We start from the raw sequence: 24,753 nt of genomic DNA, 5'->3' as shown, positions 1-24,753 counted from the left end.
CAATCAGGCAAGACCAAGAAATAAAAATAGGAAAAGGGGAAGTCAAGCTATCTCTCTTCACAGATTATATGATTCTATGCCTAAAAAACCCTATAGACTCCACCAAAAGGCTCCTAAAAGTGCTAAGTGACTACAGTAAAGTTTCAGGATACAAAGTCAAGGTACAAAAATCAGTAGCATATGTATATACCAATAACACCCAAACTGAAAGCCAAATCAAGAACACAATCCCATTTACAACAGCCACAGAAAGAATAAAATACCTAGGAATACAGCTACCCAAGAAAGTAAAAGATCTTTTCTCTACAACAAGAATTACAAAACACTGCTGAAAGAAATCAGAGATTAAACAAACAAGTGAAAAAAAAAATGCTGTGCTCCTGAGAATTTCAATTGTTAAAATGGCCATACTGCCCAAAGCAATTTACGGATTAAATGCTATTCCTATCAAACTACCAACATCATTTTTCACAGAATTAGAAAAAACTATTCTAAAATTCACATAGATTCAAAAAACAGCCTGAATCGCCAATACAATCCTTAGCAAAAACAACAAAACCTGAGGCATCATGCTACCTGCCTTCAAACTATACTACAAAACCACAGTAACCAAAACAGCATGATACTGGTACGAAAACAGATACCTAGACCAATGAAATGGGAAGGGGAACCCAGAAATAAAGCCACATAGCTACAACCACCAGATCTTTGACAGAGTCAACAAGAACACACAACAGGGCAAGGACTCCTTATTCAATAAATGGTGCTGGGATAACTGGCTAGCCACTGGCACAGGATTGAAACTGGACCCGATCCTTTCACCATATACAAAAATTACTTCAAAACAGGTTAAAGACTTAAATCTAAGACCTAAAACTATAAAAACCTAGAAGAAAACCTATTCTGACATACTATTCTGAATATGGGCCTTGGCAAAGAATTTATGGCTAAGACCACAAAAGAACTTGCAACAAAACCAAAAATTGACAAGTGAGACCTAATTAAACTAAAAAGCTTCTGTACAGCAAAAGAAACTATCAGCAAAGTAAGCAGACAACCTCCAGAATGGGAGAAAATATTCACAAACACGCATATGACAAGGGTCTAATAACAAAAAGAGCAATTCAACAAAGAAAAAACAACCCCATTTAAAAAATTGGCAAAGGGCAAGAACAGACATTTCTCAAAAGAAGACATACGTGTAGCCAAAATATATTTTAAAAAGGCTCATCAACACTATCATTAGAGAAATGCAAATCAAAATCACAATGAATACCATCTCACACCAGTCAGAATGGCTATTACTAAAAAGTCAAAAAATAACAGATACTGGCGAGGTTGTGGAGAAAAGGGAACACTCACCCAATGCTGGCAGCTATGTAAATTAGTTCAGCCACTGTGGAAAGCAGTTTGGAGACTCCTCAAAGAACTTAAAACAGAACGACCATTTGACCTAGCAAACCCCTTACTAAGTACACACTCAAATGAAAATAAATTGTTCTACACATATGTTAATTGCAGCACTGTGATGGTTAATACTGAGTGTCAACTTGATTAGACTGAAGGATGCAAAGTATTGATCCTGGGTGTGTCTGTGAGGGTGTTACCAAAGGAGATAAACATTTGAGTCAGTGGACTGGGGAAGGCAGACCCACCCTTAATCTGATGTGCACCATCTAATCAGCTGCCAGTGAATATAAAGCAGGCAGAAAAACATGAAAAGGCAAGACGGGTCTAGCCTCCCAGCCTACATCTTTCTTGCGAGCTGGATGCTTCCTGCCCTCAAACATTGGAGTCCAAATTCTTCAGTTTTGAGACCAGACTGGCTCTCCTTGCTCCTCAAGCTTGCAGACAGCCTATTGTGGGACCTTGTAATGGTGTAAGTTAGTACTTAATAAACTCCTCTTCATATATATATATGAATTCACAGATTATATGATTATATGTATATATATTATATATAAGTGTGTGTGTATCTATTAGTGTGTATATATATTTCCACTTTTATATATATATATATATATATATCTCCTATTTGTGTGTGTGTGTGTGTGTGTGTGTATTATATTCTGTCCCTCTAGGGAACTCTGACTAATACAAACACTATACACAACAGCAAAGACATGGAATCAGCCTAGGTGCCCACCAACAGTGGACTAGATGAAGAAAATGTGGCATAGATACACCATGGAAAACCACGCAGCCATAAAAAGGAACAAAATCATGTCCTTTGCAGCAACGTGGAAGTAGCTAGAAGACATTATGCTATGTGAACACACACAGGAACAAAAAGTCAAAGCTGCACGTTCTCATAAGTGGGAGCTAAACATTGAGTACACACGGACATAAAGATGGGAACAACAGACAACAGGGACTACTTGAGAGGGGGCTGTGCATTGAAAAACTATCAGACACTATGCTCACTGCCTGGGTGACGGGATCATTTATACACCAAACCTCAGTGACATACAATTTACCCATGTAAATTGTGACCTGCACATGTACCCCCAAATCTAAAATAAAAATCAAGAGAAAAAAAATAAATAAGTTAGACATGGGTAAGAGTTTCAAATAGGTATTTCTCCAAAGAAGATATACAAATAGCCAGTAAGTACATGAAAAAGATGCTTAGCATCAGTAGTCATTAGAGAGCTGCAAATCAAAACTACAGTGAATTACCACTTCACAGCCATTAGGATAATGACTACGAAAAAAAAAAAAAGGAAAAAAGAAAGAAAAGTGTCAGGGAGAATGTAGAATAATTGGAACCATTGTGCATTGTTGGTGGGAATGAAAATGGTGCAACTGCTATGGAAAATAGTTTATTTGCTCCTGAAAAAATTAAACACAGAATTATCATACGATCCAATAATTCCATTCCTAGGTATATACCTTAAAAAACTGAAAGCAGGGACTCAAATATCTACTTGTACACCACTGTTCACAGCAGAATTACTTACTATAGCCAAAAGGTTACAATAGTGTAAAGGAAACAACCCCAAGTGTCCATCAACAGACCAATGGAGAAACAAAGAATGGTATAGACATAAAACAGAATATGACTCTGCCCTAATAAGGGATGAAATTCTGATATACGCAACAACACAGATAAACCTTGAAAACATTATGGTAAGTAAAATAAACTAAACAAGAAGGACAAAAATTATGATTCCATTTATATGAGGTACCTAGAAAAGGCAAATTTATAGGGACAGAAAGTAGAGTTTACCAGGGTCTGAGAGGGAAAGAAAAACTGAGAGCTACTATTTAACGAGTACAGAGTTTTTGTTTAGGATAATGAAAAAGTTCTGGAAAAAGGAAGTGGTAATGGTTACACAACATTGTGAAGGTACTTTCTGCCAGTGAATTTGTACATGGCGAAACCCTGTCTCTACTAAAATACAAAAAAAATTAGCCAGTCATGGTGGCGGGTGCCTGTAATCCCAGCTACTCAGGAGGCTGAGGCAGGAGGAGAATCGCTTGAAACCGGGGTGGGCGGAGAGTGCAGAGGGCCGAGATTGTGCCATTGCACTCCAGCCTGGGCAAAAGGGCAAAACTCCGTCTCAAAAAAAAAAAAAAAAAGGCTAATGTAGTAAACTTTATGTTATACATATTTTGTCACTATTTAAAAAATAATCTATTCAGTGAATACATATTTAGCTCCCACTGCAGCTGAAACCTATTTTGTTTCGATTTCCAAATTACCAGTAAATGTATTCTGTGTGGGGACATGCATATAAAATGAATCTCACTTTTTAATTGACACAATATATGTACATATTTTCAGAGTATATGCGATATTTTGACACATTCATATAATGTGAAATAAAAAATTAGGGTAATTAAGGTGTCGATTACCTCACACATTTATCTTTTCTTTATGCTGGAACATCTGAATTATTAACTACTAGCTATTTTAAAATATACAATAGATTATTGTCTACTATAATCATTCTACTTATTTATCAAACACTAGGTCTTATTTCTCCCACCTACCTGTATTTTTATAACTATTAACCAGCCTCTCTTCACTCCTCCTTTCCCCCTACCCTTCCAGGCCTCTGGAAAATAAATCTCTCTGAAAAACAGCCCCTGATATGTTGTGCACATCAGATATCCTAGAATGTACTTTCAAAAGCGCCAAATAATTATAATTGCACTTTAATTGGAATAATTTGATTACTATTTTGGTTCTTTACCTACATAAAAAAAGAGTCATAACAAGAAGATATCCATAAATTCTGCTGATGGGCTGAGGATATATGCTTATAGTCCAAGTGCAGCTAAAAATGAGCACTGTACCTGATAGAGCATAATAGGTTCTATGTTGTATCCTAAGGTATCAGCAAAGTTCTTGGCGATCACTGTTTTTCCACAACCCTACAAATGGAAACACAATTATTCAAGGGGTAAGTCAAAATAACCAAAAGCCAGGAAACTAAAAGTCTGCAGTGAGACTGTCATTCTTACCTTTCCTCCAATTAAACATATATCCTTAACCATGTGAGACTGCATCATTTCAGCCTGTAGCTGCTTATGGCTCAAAGTCTGTATGAAACGGTCTGATGCACAAGGTTGACTTAATGGCCTGGTCCCAGCTGGCACCTATAATTAAAGAGAGGTCAATATAACATGGCCGGGCATGGTGGCTCATGCCTGTAATCCCAACACTTTGGGAGGCCAAGGCAGGCGGATCACTTGAGGTCAGTAGTTCGAGACCAGCCTGGCCAATATGGTGAAACCCCATCTCTACCAAAATACAAAAAAAATTAGCTGGGCATGGTGGCACGCACCTGTGATCCCAACTACTCAGGGGACTGAGGTAGGAGAATCACTTGAACCCAGGAAGCAGAGGTTGCAGTGAGCCGAGATTGCGCCACTGCACTCCAGCGTGGGCAACAGAGAGACTGTCTCAAAAAACAAAAAACAAAAAAATATATATATGTGTGTGTGTGTGTGTGTGTGTGAGTATATATATATATGTATATATATTTGTGTGTGTATCTGTGTGTAAAACATGCATATGTTTTTCTCAAAATATCAGTAACTTAAAAGTATATAACTGCTGCTTAAAAGCCTCCAACTAATAGCTTGCTCAATTTAGTTCTTTACTGTTTTTGATATTTCAATAGAGCAGCAACTATTTTTTCATTTAACAGATCTGATGATTATTATTACAAAACTTCCAAATCAATTATTTCTCTAAAATTAAAGTCCCACACTGTCAGACATATTCATAAAAATCATGTCATCTTAATGCTGTTTATAACTTACAGTAAAGATGTTACTACCGGAGAATAAATTTTTCCCTAAATTCTAGTTGTAAGCACAGAATTAATGTTAGTCCACTGGAATCTCTAAAGTCACCAATGACCTCCTGATTTCTAAAAGTCAAGTCCACAAATCCTTTTCAGATTTATCTTAGTTTACTACTGAGAGACATCTGTTCAGAGTATCTCTTCCCATCTTTTACACCTACTTCTCCTTTTATTTTTTGTCTTTCCCCCCCCTTTTTTTCATCCTGCCTATTAGTTCCCAAGGAGCCATGCTCTGCTGAGGACTCTGGGTTGGATCATATTATATACTACACGAACCAAAGAATTGTAAGTTTGGAAGCGACAGGATCAGATTTGCATTTAAGAATTTATCCTGGTATCAACACAGAAAGCTAACTGGAAGAGACTAGAGGCAATGAGGTTAAAAAGCCATAACCAAAGGGAAGCAAATAATGAAGTCTTTTTCATACCTCATGCTTCTGAACATATTGTTTAAACTGCCAAAAATGTCCTATCCAGTCCTGAGCCACTGGAAAAATCCTGAGTTATTCTTGTACACTTAGCTCAAGCTTCACCTTCGCTCTGAAGCTTTCCCTATTCAGTCTCCTGAATCCCAGTATTACTTCCTTCTCCATATCCCCAGTCATTCCAATGCAGTCTTAACTCATCTGCCTCTATCCTAAACTATCAGCTAGATGAGCCATTCATCTGAAGAAAACAGAGAGTATAGTGGGCAACTCTCCCTGTCTAGAAATCCCAGCTGTGCTATCTCCTAGCTGGTGTCTCTGGGTGAATCAATTAACCTCTTTACATCTCAGTTTTCTAATCTACAAAATGGAGATAATAAAACTTACCTTAATGGACCTTGGGGGATTTAAATCGCATAATATATGCAAAGAGACAAATACAGTAACTAATATACAGTAAACTCATAATATGGAACCTAGCTCATGGTAGATGTAATCAATATTCAGTTCGATGAATAAGTACAGTAACATGAATTAATATTAATAATATCAAATATTAAAACAAAAAAGTTTATCATGAGCTGGGCACAGTGGCATGTGCCTGTAGTCCCAGCTACTCAGGAGGCTAAGGCAGGAGTATTGTTTGAGCTCAGGAATTCAAAACAAGCCTGGGCAATATAGTAAGACTCCATAAAATATGTGTATATATATACATAGAGATATATATAGAAGGAGTTGATATATATATAACATATATACATGCAGATGGAGCTCTATGACCAAATATTATTTCCCTCTTCTAAAAACCATTCAACCGAGCCGATCCTTTTTAAACTGTTTCACATAGCTAAGAAAGATTTTACTCTACAACAGGGCTCTGTAGCAGCTCAAATGTTTGAAAACACTATTTCTTACCAAGGACTCATAGGACAAAATGCTGTCAATAATCAACCCACGACTTGATTTTCCCAGAGGTCAACTTTGAATTTTTGATGAAAGTCTTTCCCTGTTTCTCCTGAATTTTTCCAGTTTGTAAGCACACATGACTCTGGAGACATAGATATATATATATACAGACAGAAGCAGTACTATCAAGAAAGACTTATAAGGAGATCATAAACCTAATTTAGGTCATAAAAACAGGCAGAATAAGGTATATCTTAGAAAGAATAAACCTGTGATTAATTACCTTAATGGTCACCTCTTTATCTGCAATCCGGATGGTCACAGAAGCTTGGGACACATGGTTTTCCGTCATCTTCTCTACTCTTACAATCTCTTTAGGAAGCAGAGAGCTCCCTGAATCTTGAAGTTCAAAGCGCTGTAAAATTACAAGAAAATCATGCAATTTACTTTTCATCGTAGCATTAACGTTGGCTATCTGAAAGATTACACCTTAATTACAACCGAAATCCATTTTATATTTTTATATAAAAGTAGAGGTTAAAAAAAGTTAATGAGAACTCTTTTCTATTCCTACTAATACCATTCTACTTACAACAATTATTAAAGATGATATAAAAATAGTCCCTAAAATTTACTATATGACAAGAAACGGAATCACTGAATTCCTGGTGAAAGTTCATAGCTTACATCTCTTGATAATCAGCTTCCTAGGAAAAGATGATAAGACCCTTCAAAACATGCTGAAATAAAACAAGGCCCATATTGGTTTGTTCTTTAAATCAATCAAAGTTAATGTGTTACCTGAAATCCATGAAAACAGAACTTCTTGGACATCATTCTGCTGTCAGCTATGTGAACAGCTTAACTAAAATTATTATAACAATTTTCCACAGCATATGGTACGGTGCTTTCTACACGGTGGGGTCTCAATATTTGTTGAACTGGATTTAAAAGGCTAGAACCACCAGGCACAGTGGCTCATGCCTGTAATCCCAGCACTCTGGGACGCCAAGGCAAGCGGATCACCTGAGGTCAGGATGAGCCTGGCCAACATGGTGAAACCCTGTCTACTAAAAATACAAAAATTAGCCGGGCATGGTGGTGCACACCTGTAGTCCCAGCAACTTGGGAGGCTGAGGCACGAGAATCCCTTGAACCCAGAGACAGAGGTTGCAGTGAGCTGAGATTGTGCCACTGCACTCCAGCCTGGGCAACAGAGCAAAAACTCCATCTCAAACAAAAAAAAAAAAAAAAAAAAAAAAAAAAAAAGGCTAGAACCATTGATTCTTGATACGGCCCAATTACCAATGTTCTAACACTGACTACACCACTTCATTCCAGCTAGTTATATCAAAACTGCACAGAAAGAATACAGATAAATACGTGAAAGATGAAAATAAATAGAAAATTAAGTTCGATGCCCTACTTGTAACAGCATGCTCAATATAAAAAACTGAATTTATTTTTACTATTAAATAGGCAGAAATTAACCCCCAAAATTCTACACTAGTTTTGGAACGTTATTACTATAGTGAAAGAGTTGAAACTCAGTGAAAGAACAGATCCTCTTGTATTCTGCAGAATGAAAGAACTCCAGAAAATAGATTTGGGAGGAAGGAAATCATGTTTAACCTCAACATTCTAAACATAACAGCCCAGTTCAAGTGTTCATTTTGATGTCATAAGTACTCAAGACAATCACTAACTCCTTTCCCCAAACCTAAAAAAAAAAACTGTATATTTGTACTACCATTAAAAAGCTCTACATTTCACACAATTTATATATGCAAATCCCCACAGTATCACATAATTTGACAAGAATTGCTTCCATGCTGTAGACAAATAACAATTATTGACACCTTAATTTCATGGAAAAAAAAAAGGTTCACTGTATTTTAAGGAGGACTCAATAGGAAAGGAGCAAGACCTACTCAAGTAATTAAATTCATTAGAATGTAGAACAAATGGCTGGGTGCGAAGGCTCATGCCTGTAATCCCAGCACTTTGGGAGGCAGAGATGGGTGGATCACTTGAGGTCAGGAGTTCAAGACCAGCCTGGCCAACATGGTGAAACCCCGTCTCTACTAAAAATACAAAAATTAGCCAGGCGTGGTGGTGCACACCTGTAGTCCCAGCTACTCAGGAGACTGGGTCAGGAGAATTGCTTGAACACGGGAAGAGGAGGTTGCAGTGAGCCAAGACGTGCCACTGTACTCTGCTTGGTGACAGAGCGAGACTCTGTCTCAAAAAAAAAAAAAAAAAGGAAAAAAAAATGTAGAACAAAGATTCATTAAATTCTAGGAAAACAAATAAATGAGCTTAAATGTATGTTTTTACCACAGCTAGAGTAGTGTCAATCTAATTTGATACAGGATTGGTGTCAGAGGACTCATATTCCAGAAATAAACACTAATGTCCTGAGCCACTTGCTATACTGGTTATGTCCTCATAAATAATTCAAGCTAAAATATTTCAGTAAAATAAAAATAGTAGGCCAGAATACACTAGGATAGTAAAAACTTCAAATTGCAAGGTGAATTATCATTTTCTGGCATAGAAAGTTTAGAGGATCGTTAATCAGAAAGGTACCCCCATATTCTCTATCTCCAACTTCATCATTTAAGTTTCTCAGTCCAAAAGCCTGAAATCATCACCCTTAACTCTGTCTCAACCCTGCATCCAACCTTGCAGCAAATCATAATGATTCTACCTTCAAATCCAACTACTTCTTATCAACATCACAGCTGGTCAGAAGGACAATAGACAAGTAGCCTAATTATTTCAGGTTACTTCCTAGCAAGAGGTAGAAAACAAGAGTTTGTTAACTTACCACTTTATGAGTATTTCCTATGAATTCTTGAATTTCAGTTAAACAGTACTAACATTTCTAATACACTTTCTTTAGAATTAGGTTATTTAAACTGTGAATTATAATTAAATAAAATGAAATATAAATCACATTGGATACTGGTCTGTCGGGCTTCCATATTCATCCTTACAATTCCCAATCCTGTCCCATCAGGCCATCTACTTTTTTCATACCTTTTTCTAGATTGTTAAGCACTGAAAGTGAAATTCTGCAAACCATATTGCCTGAACAAATATGTGGCCACAGTCTCTCCTGGGTTCTTTTCTCATAGCCCCTCATCAACAAATACAAACCATTACTACTCTCCTCAGAAGTCAATCTGAGCCCATTTATCACCCTGTCACGAGGCAATCTAGCTGCCTCCTCCACTCAGAACAGAGCTTTCAGACGCATACTCCTCCATACTTTACTAGAACATAAGCCCCATTAGGGCAGTATTAAATGTGTCTATTTGGCTCACTCTAAATTTCCAGAACCTAGAATCACACATGGGACATAGTCAATGGTCAATAACGGCTTGTTAAATGAACGAACAAAATTATGTTTCCTTCATCCTCAAAATCATTGATGTTTTAATCAATTCTTGTTATTGTACCCACTGTTTCAGTAGAAAGGACTTCTGCTTTAACTATGAGTAGACAGAAACCCCTAGAAGTCTTTCTACGTCAGATTATGGCAGCTCCATCATTCCAGTTCCTGAGTGGAAAGCATGTTCTTCCATCATTTCAAACCAACACACAAGGGTGCTCTGAAAATGTCCTTTTCCACCTTAGCTAGGCCACATTTTTCATGTACTCCACATTTTTTGTCCCTTCTGCCTATAAAAATGTTTGCCTCCCCCATTTCAAGAAACAGTCATTTCTTAATTATACCTCATCCTTAAGTGATCTATCATCTTTTGGCTTTTGTTCACCATCAAACTTGGTTGATACATATGAATATATAATCACTGGTTCAGTTTCATCTCCAATTTAAAATGTAAGCCCCTTGATTTTTGGCTTACGTTCCCATCACTCTACTAACACTGATCTTGGTGAGTTCATCAATGATATCCACTTTACCAAATTAAATAAATTAGTTTTCTTCCTATTTTGCTGTTTCCTTCTCAGTCTCTTTTGCAGGTTCTTCTTCATCTTCTTGACCAGTACACAGTAAGGTACTTCAGGAGTGGAACTTTTTGTTTTCTATCTACATTCACTTTTTAAATAAGCTCATCACTTGCATGACTTTACAAACCATCATGATCCCAATTTTCTCTCTCTGATCCAGATCTCTCTCCTGAAATCTTGACTTATATATGCAACTGCCTCTTTGACATTTCCATTTGGCTAATAGGCATGTTAAATCAAATATGTCCAATACTCTGGTCTGATATTCCCTCCACCTCCATATTCTCTATCTCCAACTTCATCATTCACGTTTCTCAGTCCAAAAGCTTGAAATCATCCTTAACTCTGTATCAACCCTACATCCAACCCTTCAGCAAATCATAATGATTCTACCTTCAAAACATAACCCAAATCCAACTACTTCTTACCAACATCACAGCTGGTCAAAGGTACAATACTGTCTCAACTGGATTACTACAAGAGTCTACCAACTGTTTTTTTCCCTGTTTTCATTCATACCCTCCACAGTCTATTCACTACTCAGCAACCAACCTGTTAAAATGATTACTCATATAACACATTCCTCAAAACCCTCAAATGGTGTTCCACTTCACTCAGACTGAAAGCAGAAGTCCTTTCCATGGATTACAGAGCCCTACATGATCTGACTTTATTTACCTTCTGATTTCTCTCCTAATCACCTCTCCTTCACTCACTCTGCCCCAATACACTGTCCTTTACTGTTCCTACAGTTCCCAGGTGTGCTCCTGCCTCAGCATTTTTATACTGGTTATCCCTTCTGTCTGAAATACTTTTTACCCACAGGACTTCTCTCCTTCAGATCTTTATTCAAATGTCATCTTCTCAGTGATAGCATCCATTCCCCAACTGACATATTATATACTTACTTACTTACTTGACTGATAGTCGCTCTTCACAGAAAAATAAGCTCCATGAAGGCAGAAACTTCCGTGTTGCGTACATCTCCAGCACAATAGTGCCTGGCTAATTGATTGGATGGAAGGATGGACGGAATGAACAATCTTTTTTGAGTGAATGTTAAGTCTTCATTCAACAAGGCATCTTTGCAGCATTTGAAACTGTTGCTATTACTTCCTTCTTGAAACAGTTGCTCCCAATGCTCCCTAAGAATACTCTCCACCATTCTGCTTCTATCTCTAACCACTCTTCCTCTGCCCAATTTGAAGGTTCTTTCCCTACTGATCCAATCCTGAAATGTTCAATCTGCAGACAGATTTTTCCTCTCAGTATACTTGCATTCCTTAAGTTGTTACATCCATTCCCATGAATTCAACTAACACCCACACATCAATGGGTTCCAAGTATTTATCTTTAATATCAAAACACCTCTAGAACCAGGTCCATATTTTCAAGTCTGCTAGATAAAACCACCAGAAAAACCCCAAATTCAAAAGGGTTCTAGTATATGGAATTATTTAGCCCCCACCACAAACATGTTCCTTCTCACACTTTATCATATTAATTAACAGCAACTCTACTCACATGTCCAAGGTAGGATTTATGGACATTTTTGGTTTCTCACTTTCTCTCATAGCTCCAATAACCCACCTCATATTTCATCAGTTAGTAATATGTATCATCCTTCCTCTGAAACGTTTCTCATATTTGCTTAATTCCTATTTCACTGGCCTATGTCATCATTATGCTACACTGCTTAAAAAAACAAACAAAAAAACCCACCATATTAAAATAGTTATTTATTGAAATATCTGATGCTCCTCAGACATTAATATTGTAACTTCCTCAGGAGCTGAAATCAGGTTGTATCCATTTCTGTATCACTAGATTTCTATACGCACATAATTTGCGTTTAGAATGTGCATATATACATACCTTCTTAATTTACCATTATAATACATACTTCTATATCTTATGCAAACATTTTTTCCAAATTTAACAATATTTTATTAATTTTTACCTCTTCTAATTCAAAACTATTTGAGCACATGTAATATTTCACCCATCTATAAATATTTGCTTAAAATAATGCTTTGAGGTAAATGCAGAAACTTACAATAACAGGCCAGACTTCCCAGAACAGATCACAAAGAATTATATCAATAAATAGACTCTTCCACTCCTTTTTTTTTTTTTTTTGACACTTCCACTCTTAAGAAAAGCTATTTAAGATGCTAATCTGGTTGTATATATCACTGTGTAATGATCTTACAAAAAGAAAGTACTTCATTAAGATCAGACAAATGAACTTAAGCCCTCCCACTTGACAGTTTACTGAGTTACAAATATCCATTAACTAGCTCTTCACATAATTAAGGTGAGAAGGCAGCCATACTCTTTCTCCTCTTATCTAATTAATACCAATCCCTTTTTCCTTTTCAAAACACTCACATTCAAATTCGAAATCATTTCTGTTCCAATATAAACTCAATCATTTTTCTACATTCCCCTTAATTATGGTTAAAAGACCAAAAAATGAAGCAACACTAGCTACTTTCTTAAGAAAATGCAACTCTTTAAAGATATGCTATAACTTTATAATAAATTTGTATGACTAGTTTTGAAATTACAGACCAAAAAACACATCAAAGTGGTTTCCTGGTAAAGGTAAAGACCTTTGTTTGTAACTGACTTTTTTAGACACTGAATATCTTCTCTCAGTTTTTTCACGAAAAAACTTCATTTTATCAGAACTTCTTATGAGTTTCTTCCTCCCTGAGGATGTGACCTTGTTTCCAAGGCACTGCACATTGGGCTGAGGGGCATTAAAGTTTATCTGGAGTCACGGCCTTTGATCTTAAACACTAGGTACTCTACTTCAATGACCAATGGCCAATTTAGCTTAGAGGTTGATTAGATCAAAGATAAGTTCGAGTTCTCTTTTCCCCCAGCACCTGGAATAAGCCTTGCAGTGAACTATATTGTCAGAAGATGGGAATTTCCTGACTCCTTGAGCCTATGAATTAATCTCCCATTTCCAAATGGTTCTTAATATCCACCCTCCTCCTCTTTCTGCTGCTGTTCCTCCTCCTCCTTCTCCTCCTACTTTCCCTTTCTCTCTCTCTCTCTCTCATACACACACACACACACACACACACACACACACCCCTACCTTTCTTCTCTTTCATCATTGGTTATTTCACTGCTTCCATTCTCTGATGTCTCTTCCCTCCTTTGTCTCTTTATTAACCATCATTTTCCGCTTGCTTCTTTTTGCTTCTCTTTTAGATTCTGTCTCTAACTATACCCCTCTTCTCATTATCTATTAGGAACAGCTGTATAATAATCTTATTATTATTACTGACATAACCAGTCAATGAAAATACTGTTTCTTTGGGTTCTTCGGCTAACTGCTCTGAAAAAGATCCCACTTACATAATTAGAATCCAATGTTCCACTCTTCTAAGGTCCTCTCATTATTATTATTTTTTTTTTTTTTTTTTTTTTTTTTTTTTTTTTTGAGACGGAGTCTTGCTCTGTCGCCCGGGCTGGAGTGCAGTGGCCAGATCTCAGCTCACTGCAAGCTCCGCCTCCCGGGTTCATGCCATTCTCCTGCCTCAGCCTCCCGAGTAGCTGGGACTACAGGCGCCCGCCAGGTCGCCCGGCTAGTTTTTTGTATTTTTAGTAGAGACGGGGTTTCACCATGTTAGCCAGGATGGTCTTGATCTCCTGACCTCGTGATCCGCCCGTCTCGGCCTCCCAAAGTGCTGGGATTACAGGCTTGAGCCACCGCGCCCGGCCGGTCCTCTCATTATTAATACATACACAGAGGATGTTCTGTATCCCAAAGATTCTGGGTAGATTTGAGGATAAGGGAGAGAGAAATACCATTCCATATGCTTCAAGTTGTCAAATCCTGGCCTCCAGAAACTGAACCTTCTACATAGAAAGCCACACAGCTTAGTGTTCACATTCTATTTCTTAGAAATCTGCACCTCGAGCCAAACCATGTAAGAAAAGCAAAAACCATCTTTCATAAGGAGGAGTTAATTTTGGTGAGCCAGTAAGTCTCTACCAAGGGTCAACACTTTAAAAATACAGTTATAAGACATTGTAGAGTGTGATTGGCCTTTTGGAAAACACCACTGTTAACGATACAAAGAGGAAATTATGCCACACGTATTTTGAAAGAAAACCATGCCCCCATGCCCCACGTACTATAAACCACTTATGACAAAAAATGAGGCCTTCATTAGTTTAAATGAAAGCTCAATAGCAAGTTCCATAGTTTTATATAAAATGCTCGCTTTTCAAGTTAATAACCTTCAACCAGTTTCCTCAATGGTTAACATTTTTAAAGCACATCTCCCTCTCCCTCCTACTCCCCCTGCCTACTTTATCAGTGATCTTTATGTGAACAATTTGAGAACAAGCTGCCGATATGATGTCCCCATACCCCTAAACACTTCAGTTGATATTTCCTGAAAACAACAACTGTGGCCGGTGTAATTGCCACATAAGCCTCCAAATGAGGAAATCCACTTAATATAACACTATTATCCAATCCACAGACTCTATTCAAGTTTTACAAACAGTGCCAATATTGTCACTTGTTTCTAAAGGTCCAGGATTTAATTCAGGAACAAATGATGCATTTAGCTATCCAATCTCTTCAGTCTCCTTTAGCCTGAAACATTTCTATGTTTTTCCCTGTCTTTCATGTCTGAACAGTTTTAAAGAATAGAGGCCTATGTTCTATATAATGGCCCTCAATCTAGAACTCTACAATATTTCCTCATAGCCAAACATACATCATGAACTCTCAGCAAAAATTCCCCAGAAATGGGGAATTTGGGAGGCATACAAGGTCAATTTGTCCCACCTGGTCAAGTTGAAGTTTACTGTAAAAATACCACTTTCTTGGTTTGGTAGTCAACTGAGTCTTTTGGAGGGAGATATTCAGAGATTACACCAATACCCTGTGCCTCATAGAAGCTCCACCTGCCAGCTTTAACACCCTTTGATGACTCCTGTCTAAATTAACTGCCACTCTGATGGTTGCCAAATGGTGTTTTTTCTATTTATGTAATTCCTTCTAGAATCACAAGTAGGCATTTTACACTTTAAAAGAGAATGCCCATCTCCATATTTTTTGTTCATTTATATCAGTATGGATTCATGGATTCCTATTTTATGCAACAGGTTAAAACCAATTACCATCATCATTTATTTTTATGCTCAAATTGTCCCAGATTTCAGCCACTTCAACCTGGGAACTCCATCATTTTGACATATCAACATCACTTGTTGAATATCTCCTTACTCTCTGGCACAAAAAGATGGTCCAGGCTCATCTTCTACATTCCCTAACCTGATCCTTTGAGAGAACATGGTATTTAGAAACCAACGTCCAGGTACTTGGTGTGATCACTGCTACTAGAACATCATAGTTTTTAGGCTCTCTCAGGAGACAGCTAGACAATATGTGTATTTATACATATACACATACTATCTCTATCTGTAACTATCTGTTCATATATATGGTTTATAAAAACCCATGATTCATAATAACACCAATTCCAGTCCAATACCTTAAGAGTTTTTTCTTGCCTTCCCCTTTTCCATAGTTATAAATCCCTTATCCAACAGTGAGAAGCATAGCTCTTATTATCCTCAATATATTCATTCATTTGCTCAATCTATTTACTTCTTTGCTCAACACAACAAATCTCCCAACCACATCACCCACTCTGTGTTTGCTGCCCTATTTATCACAGCTGTCTTCTTGTTGGAATGCCGATGCCTCCATGCCTAGTAAAGAATGGAGGGGAAGAAAAAGGGAAGAAATAAGGATGGGGAGAGAAAAATAGGAAAGGTGGGGAAAGGAGTGAGGGGAAGATGGGAAAAGGCAAGAGAAGGGAAAATGGGAAAAGAAAGGAAAGAAATGGAAGCAGATACTCACCTTTAAAACACCTTCTACAGCCATCTTCCCTTCGTGACCTAGTAAAATACTATATGGATAAAGCCACTGGATTGCATGTTTGATTGGCATCATAGGAAAGGAATCCTATGTAGGAGCAAAAATATATAGGAATGAGCAAAATTCAAAATAATCACAGAAAACATCTGAAATGTACAAACATTAAAACTGACTTGTAAAAGTAACCAATAGGTGTCTGGTATTTTCTATAAGTCTACAAAAGCAAATATTCATTATTTTCTCTTCTCATTCCTTGCCCTTTCCCTGGGTAAGCTTACCCATTTCCATCTTTCATCTATCTTCTATGTATTGATGGCTCCCACACTTCTATGTCTGGTCCTGACTTCTTTCTTGAGCTCTAAACCTGAGCCCTCAATTGTTTATTACATATGACTATATGAATATCCCATAGACCCCCATTTGAAACAGAATACATGTCTGTACCTTATTCATCCCAAAGTACCTGATCCCCTTTTATTCCTAGATTAATCTCACCCACATTCACTTAGCTTCACAGTTATAACTACAAAATTAGAAAGTATTCATTATCCTCAAGTCTTTCCTCACATTATTTGCACTGTCAATTCTGTCCACCTCACTTTAAAAGAGTCTATTGATAAGAACGATTAGTGAAATTTCAATATGAACTATCTATTAGATGATATGGATTACTGTTAACATGATATGAAGTGTGATAATGTTGTTCTGGTTATGGAGAAGAATGTCCTAATTCTTAGAAGCTGCATACTGATATGGTTTGCTTGTGCCCACCCAAATCTCATCCTGAATTGTAGCTCCCATAGGACCGGTGGGAGATAAATGAATCATGGGGGCAGTTAACCTCCATGCTGTTCTCATGGTAGTGAGTTCTCATGAGATCTGATGGCTTTATAAAGGGCTTTTCCTCTCCTTCACTCGGCACTTTTCTCTCCTGCCACCATGTGAAGAAGGACGTGTTTGCTTCCCCTTCCACCGTGATTGTAAGTTTCCTGAGGCCTCCACAGCCTTGTGGAACTGTGAGTTAGTAAAACCTCTTTCCTTTATAAATTACCCAGTCTCAGGTATTTCTTCATAGCAGCGGGAGAACGAACTAATACATATACTAAAGTATTTAAGAGTACTGACTGCAATTTACTTCCAATGGTTCAGGAAAAAAAAAAAAAAAGAAAAAAGCACATGCAAACAAATGTACCAATATATTAATAATTGGTGATTGTAGGTGAGGGGATTATGAAATTACTATTTTTCAACTTTTTTTACATTTGAGAATTTTCAAAATAAAATGTTCTAAGCAAAAACAAAAAGATTCGATAAAAGTGTAAGATTTAATAAACAGGAGGAGAAATTCTGTTCTGGATGTAAAGAACAATGTCAACAATACCTAGGCTCCCTGACTCACAGGAAACATACATATATACATACATACATACATACATACATACATACATACATTAAAGTTTAAATATAAGTCTCTTGCCTAAGATAGTATCCCCACTATCTTGGATGGTGCCCTCTTCCACAGGGTCTCACTGAGTGTTAAAAAAGCTTCCTAGTCATTCCCTCACTGCCAACAAAGGTGTCTTCCTCCAACATAAGTCTGGTCACCTTCATAGCCCACCTACTTAATATTCTCTGATAAGCTACTTTTTCCACATCATAAAATCCAGGAAACTTCATTCATCATACAAAACATTTCACAATAGTGTTCTAACTTCTCCCTCTACCACACATACTTGCTTTAGGGATACAACTTATTCTCATTCTCCAAAGATACTAGGCCCTTTTGTGATTAAACACATTTGCCTGTGCTTTGACTTCTTGCCTGGAAGGCATTTCTATCACTCCAGACATGACCGCCATGCCCTTTGTGAAACTGTAGTGGACAATGTCTGTACTCTATCAGATCCCCTCAGATCTGTTTGTATTCTCTCTTGTGCCTCCTAGCTTCCTCTTCCAACAGCAACTGCTGTAGGTCTTTCTAAGAAGACATCCTTGGGCTCTTGAAGCCACACTTGCACACATGCTGGGAGAGCAGTTAGTATCCAGAAATTTGTGTCCCTGAGACAACCATGCTAGAGCAGTGTGAAAGCCCTAGCTCCCCTAACTCAGGTAAGGACAGCTCTGAGGCCTAACTTACACTGCAGCACACCTTTTACTTGACCAGGCTAAAGCCTTCCTTTCCTCTGTAGGACTTCACTGAGATTGCATGTCTAGCTCCCACTCCAAAGCTGAAAGCTCTTCAGGGGCTCAGAACATGTCCTTGGTCTCTGTACAGTTTACTGCACTGCATAACAAATTAATCTCAGGTTTTACAATATTTATAGAAGAGTATGACAAAAGCAAACTGAAGTCATTAATCCCTAATGATTAACTTTCAAAATTTTTAACATATTTGGGTATGCCAGTCGTTACTTTATTTTACTTACCAAGATTTGTACTGCAGCTGCTAAACTGTCTAAAGGAAAATCTGGAAGTCCAAGAGTAGAAGATTCTTGGGAACACAGAGTTGTGGCAAAGGACAAGAGCTGAGAAACTCTAGGGGAAAAATGATATTAAATTTTAATAGTTTTAAAATATAAAATGTGTAAGTCTGTTAAATATAAAATACAGGGGCCAATTTAATTAATCTAAAAAGATGATCCCTAATATTAATTCTTAAGGGGCAATGGCTCCGCATCATAATATCCTACTTAAAACTCAGAAGTTGATTAGACGCAAATATATTCCTAAATTTATCACAATATTTGAGGTTTCTCACCACCTGGTCCAAATCTACCCTGACAGCCTCATCTCTCACATTTCACAATCCCAAACCTAAACTCTAGCCTTTCAAGAGTTTTTTTATGGCCCTAAGAATAAGGCATAAACTCTCACATTTCATGCTTAAAAAAAAAAAAAAACACTTATTCTGTTCAAATTCCTTGATTCCATTCTCTATCTGGCAAAAACTTGCTCATTATTTAGGACCCATTTCAAACGCCAATGCTTTTGTGAAGCCCTTATAAAATCTCAACTAATACCCTCAATATTTTGAAATGATGGCACTTACTATACCATGTTAACCAAAGCTATTCACGTATCTTTCAACTCTATTAGATCTTGAGATTCTCGCCAAAGATATCTTATTAATTTTATCACCAAACATTCTAATACTGAAAAATTCTTATAAGAATTCCAGTTGCTGAATGAATCAATCAATCAATCAATGAACAGACAAAACAAATTCAATATTCAGTGTCCAGATATTTATAAAAATATACTTACTTCTCAGCAGAAACATTGGCTCCAATTGAATATAACAACTTAAGTTGGTCCTAAAGTAATATAGAAACATATTAAATTAATTAAAAAGAAATGTAACGGATTAAGTGCAAATGTTTTATAGACACAATCAACCTTTTAATTAAGCAGACACTAAATATTTAATAGCAAAAAGTCATTTATTGATACATTTCATTTTCTAAAAGAAAAGCCAGCCTTTTAAAAAATCCTTCAAATAATGCCATAATAATTTTTCTTCCTAGTTTCCAGAGATTTTCTTTACTCTTTATTCTCATATCTTTCCATGACCTACTGAGGAAGACATTTAAAAATGCAGTAACATTTTTATAGCACTGAATTTCTTGTTATAAATAGAAAAACTGTTTAAAAATTAAAGTATCCTTGGTCATACTTACCTTGAAGGGTAAATAATAAATATCCCTGGCTTGAAATCGAGAACGAAGAGGGGGATCTAATGGATTCCCAGAATACCTTGGTACTGGCAAGCCCAAGGCGATCACTCGGAAATTTTCACTAACTCGGACAATGTTCCAAGAATCCAATTCTTTTTTGGTATGATCCTATGAAAGTAAGAGATCCAGAAGCTATAGCATAAATGATACAGATCATAACTATAAGAGCTGCCAAGTCCAGGGACTTAGGACTTGACTGTTGAGAAAACTGTATTGGAGAACACTCTCAAAACCAAACTGTCAAGGAAGGCAGCAAAGTGAAATCAGGTTCAGGATGCCAGGGCAGTCTCACAACATGAAGATTGGGGTGTTTGAAAGGGAAAGCAGTTAACACACCAAGGAATAAAGGAGACTTGGGTCAGATCTCCAAGCTTTAGTCAGTAACACAGAGGGAAAGAGTCGGGGGTAAGGAAAAGACATGACTAGAGGTTGTAACAAAGGTAGTCCCCAATGGGCAGGTCACCAGCAGAGCTGTGATTGATTACCAGTGGACCTTAAATACATAATTATGTTTATGGGTATTCCTAGCAAGGCATATTACTCGTAATAACATGTTTTGGAAACTTACTATGTGGTAAGCACGTTCCATGGATTTTTCTCATTTAACTTTCACCAGAATCCAATATAGACAATCTCCTTTTTACATGAATGAATGAACTGAAGTTCAAAGGAGTTATATAACTTGTCCCATGGTCCTGTAACTAGTATACAGTGGAGCTTAGAGAATGGAAACAGTACGGGTTTTGGAGTCACAAATCCTGGCTCAACTGCTTGATGCATACTTTTACTAAATGTTAGCACATGCATGTCATTATACCTTTGGAACCTTAGCCTTCTCAGTAGGAAAAATACCATCTACATTATTGTGACTGCTAGGAAAACTAAATGTGAAAATGTGTGTGCAAACAAGTGGCCCATAGCAGGCACCTGTTAAATCTCATTTCCTTCCTTCTCTGCCTAACTCTATCAATGGCTCTTCACATTCTTCAGCAGCAGGATCTACGGTATTGACTAAGTTTGTACAAATGCACATTTGTACATTCTGAGAGAAGCGTCCACATCTTTCAGCAACTCTTCACAGCCCAAATGACAATATAGAAACTCTTAAGAAGGCGCTCAAGGCCTTTCCTGGCAGAAGCTCTGATTCTCTCAGTCTCAGCAACCAGTGCACGCCCGTCCCCTTGACCTTCCTTCCATGATCCTGTGCTCCAATCCGTCTCCCAACTGCAGCTCTCCAAACACATGAGGCTGCTTCACCAACACGACTCCATCTTCTTGGAACAACGCCCTTTTCACTTTGCACAGCATAAACACAAGGGTCAGTCAAAGCTCAACACAAAAAACATCTTCATAAGACTCAGATCCCCTTCCCTCATCAGAACCATTTTTGTACCCTTTTACTTTATCTTAGGCAAGCTTCTATCATTATTTATTTGTGCATTTGCTTCTATACATGACTGTCTCATGCTAGCTCCACACTCTTGAGAGGACTTATTACCTCTAGTGTATAACAGGACAAATGTCTGTTGACTGACTGCATGAATTAATTTTAAAAATAATAAATAATTATTGAAATAAATAATTATTTCAATCATTTGGTATGAATCAAAATCAGCAATCATACATCTAATTAATACACTGACACTATGTCATAGACACTAGAAAGTGAGAGTCTAGATCTAGCCCTGTCTGAGAAACCAAAAGTAGAAACTTCAGAGAGCTGACTAAATATTTCTTTTTCATTTACCCAAAAATGTTAAATAAAATATAAAGTTCATACAAACTGAACTTTGTATCTCTTTCCATAATAACAGAATTCTACTATAAACACCTTTATGAAACCAATAACATTTTTAAGATATTAAATTTAGAATATCAAAGCTACCTAGAAATAAATGGGGCTTACGTTATGGTGTTAGAATCTTTTTAGCATCTTTTGTCATAAGATGATAGTGCTTTTTGAAGGGATCTTGCCTATCTGCTGTGAGGTTCTTATGAGACAGATTCTATGAACACAGAAATAACATTTACCGATAAAAAATTATGTGTTTATACTGATATTTACTTTGGGAGAAAAATGTAGTAGACCCTTCTCACTTAATAATAAGCATTCTTTGCATACTAAACCTCTTTTTTTTTTTTTTTTTTTTTTTTTTTTTTTTGACAGAGTCTCGCTCCCTCATCCAGGCTGAGGTGCAGTGGTGCAATCTTGGCTTACCACAACCTCAGCCTCCCGGGTTCAAGTGATTCTCCTGCCTCAGCCTCCTAAGTAGCTGGGATTACAGGTGCATGCCACCACACCCAGCTAATTTTTCTATTTTTAGTAGAGACAAGGTTTTACCATGTTGACCAGGCTGATCTTGAACTCCTGACCTCAGGTGATCTGCCCGCCTTGGCCTCCCAAAGTGCTAGGGTCAGAGGCGTGAGCTACCACACCCAGTCACTAAACCTCTTTTGACTCACATATCGAGAATTTCTATCCAAAGTAATATGTTCAATAACTTTGCACAGAATCTACTATAAGAATAAAGAACATATCAAACTTTTTGTTGTAAAGTAACTCCTATACTTTAAAAAAAATTCCATATTCTGAGTATTTTTTTTCCAAATTATTTACTAAAAATGGTGAACACTAATATAATCTCTAGTAGCAAGTAGTTATTTTGTAATTAGAAAGCATCTAAAGAGAAAACGTTCTGCATAACAGCCTTTTAAAAAATAAATTAAAAAGCTTTCATTTTGGTAAATTAACAGTATGAATAAATGAATTTAACTTTTTCTACTTGATTAAATCCTTGATTATCTCCTTCTGATTATATCAGAACGAGATGCTCCATGAATAGATCCAGAGGAAAATGACTGTACTTCACAAGAAAGCATCATCTAGAAACTCCCACAAATAGTAAAGAAACAGACTGCTTCTGGCCCTGCCAGCCATGCAGCATCAGTGCAATCAAACCCTCTGGCATTGACATTCATTATTTAGGGCCTAGTGTGTTCTGGGCTCATATTAGCACCCTGGGAGCAAGATCAAGAAGTATGAGACACAGATCCTGCTCCTGATCAATTTGCAATCAACCTGGGGTAGTAAGGTAGCACATATGTACAGAACAGGTATGAGAGAGACTCTAGGTCCTAGAATGTACAGGCAGAGCAGTCAGTCATAGAAGGCTGGGTTAACCACACAGAGATCCAGCGTGGTACAGCTTGAGTTGGATGAACAAGGGCTAAATGTCTTCTTGTCATTTGTGACATTACATGAACCCATCTCCCAAGCCTTTGAAGAGTCCCCACATTCCCCAGTTGTTGTACTCTTTATATGCATGTTTATCACAGCATTTAATCATTCCGTGGTACTTATTCATTCATTCAACAAATAGTTATTGAGCAACTACCATGTGCCAGGCATTGATCTAGGAACTTGAGATAATACCAGTTACAAAAATCCCTGCCCTTGTGAAACTTAAATTCTAGTAGAGGGAAGCAGACAACAAAGGGTACTGTACTGCATTGTAAAAACTTTGAATTTTACTCTGAGTGGAACAAGAAGCCATCAGGGTTAGAGTATAGGAATGTCCCCAAATGGATGCATTGTTAAGGCAATCACTGACTGCTGTGTTGAGAACAGTGTCAGGAAGGAAGGATGGAAGCAGGGAGTACAGTTAGGAGGTTCTACAGCAACCCCAGCATGTGATGCTGGTGGCTTGGGTCATCAGAACAGGATATCCTTTAAATATTTTATTCATTTCTGTCAATACCTACTGGACCTTGAGTTTCCTGAAGCTAAGAACTGGACTTTCTTCAGCTTTGTATCTGGTGACTAGCACTATCTAGAAGTCATTAGCCTTTTATTAAATAGTTGTTAAGAGAAAGAAAGAAGGGGGAAAAAAGGAGATGGGAAAAGAGGAAGAAAGAGAAGAAGAAAAAATAGGAAAAAAAAAGGAAAAGAGGATAGTTATTAGACTAACCAGAAAAAAAAGACAGTAAAAATCTGGGGAATCTTTTGACAAAGTCTACAAACAGAAGAGCATTGTAAAACTGTAAACTCATGACTTCAGCAATTTACCCAAGATAAGGGTCATCTGAACATCTGTCCTGATTCCAATAGGGCCATGTCCTATACAATAAAATGGCACTGCCCACAGCTTGACAGCAAAGACAAAGCAGTGGGATTTTCTTCTCTTACTTGGAGAAGTTTGTCGTAACGCTCAGCAGACATCAGGAAGCGTCCATCTTCAAGCTGCATCTCTCTGTTTTCCAGCAAGTTGTTCAAAACAGGCAAAACATTCCTCTCTGCCTTTTCCAAACCTTCCAAAATGAGAGTTCTGCCTTCTGTGGCTGCACGAACTGCACACTATTTCCAAGAAACATAAAAGCAAAATGAGAATACTGAAGTTGCAGAGCTTGGCCTAACATTACTTGTAAAGCAAATTTAAATTGCAGTTCTTGTTATAGGGACCATAAATCAATAA

The 24,753-nt window shown here is 37.3% G+C and overlaps 1 protein-coding gene across 4 annotated transcripts in view; it reads right to left on the bottom strand.

Moving 5' to 3' along the window:
* The window catches only part of VWA8 (von Willebrand factor A domain containing 8), a 382,692-nt gene that overhangs the window by 288,242 nt on the left and 69,697 nt on the right, over positions 1-24,753 (bottom strand). For 3 of the 4 annotated variants that reach the window (XM_010374503.2, XM_010374504.2, XM_030922265.1), the window contains 8 exons: positions 24,468-24,635; positions 20,225-20,389; positions 19,812-19,861; positions 18,974-19,082; positions 16,530-16,634; positions 6,933-7,064; positions 4,471-4,605; positions 4,303-4,380 (listed from right to left, as the gene is read on the bottom strand). In XM_010374503.2, the coding sequence (XP_010372805.1) occupies positions 4,303-4,380; positions 4,471-4,605; positions 6,933-7,064; positions 16,530-16,634; positions 18,974-19,082; positions 19,812-19,861; positions 20,225-20,389; positions 24,468-24,635 (942 nt within the window). The remainder of the gene's footprint in view (positions 1-4,302; positions 4,381-4,470; positions 4,606-6,932; positions 7,065-16,529; positions 16,635-18,973; positions 19,083-19,811; positions 19,862-20,224; positions 20,390-24,467; positions 24,636-24,753) is intronic. The other variant, XM_030922264.1, reaches the window with a different exon arrangement.

The sequence above is a fragment of the Rhinopithecus roxellana genome, chromosome 18, assembly GCF_007565055.1.
Source record: "Rhinopithecus roxellana isolate Shanxi Qingling chromosome 18, ASM756505v1, whole genome shotgun sequence".
NCBI lineage: Eukaryota > Metazoa > Chordata > Mammalia > Primates > Cercopithecidae > Rhinopithecus > Rhinopithecus roxellana.
Note: the sequence above shows the minus strand (reverse complement) of the source record. Positions and strands in the feature narration are given on the sequence as shown.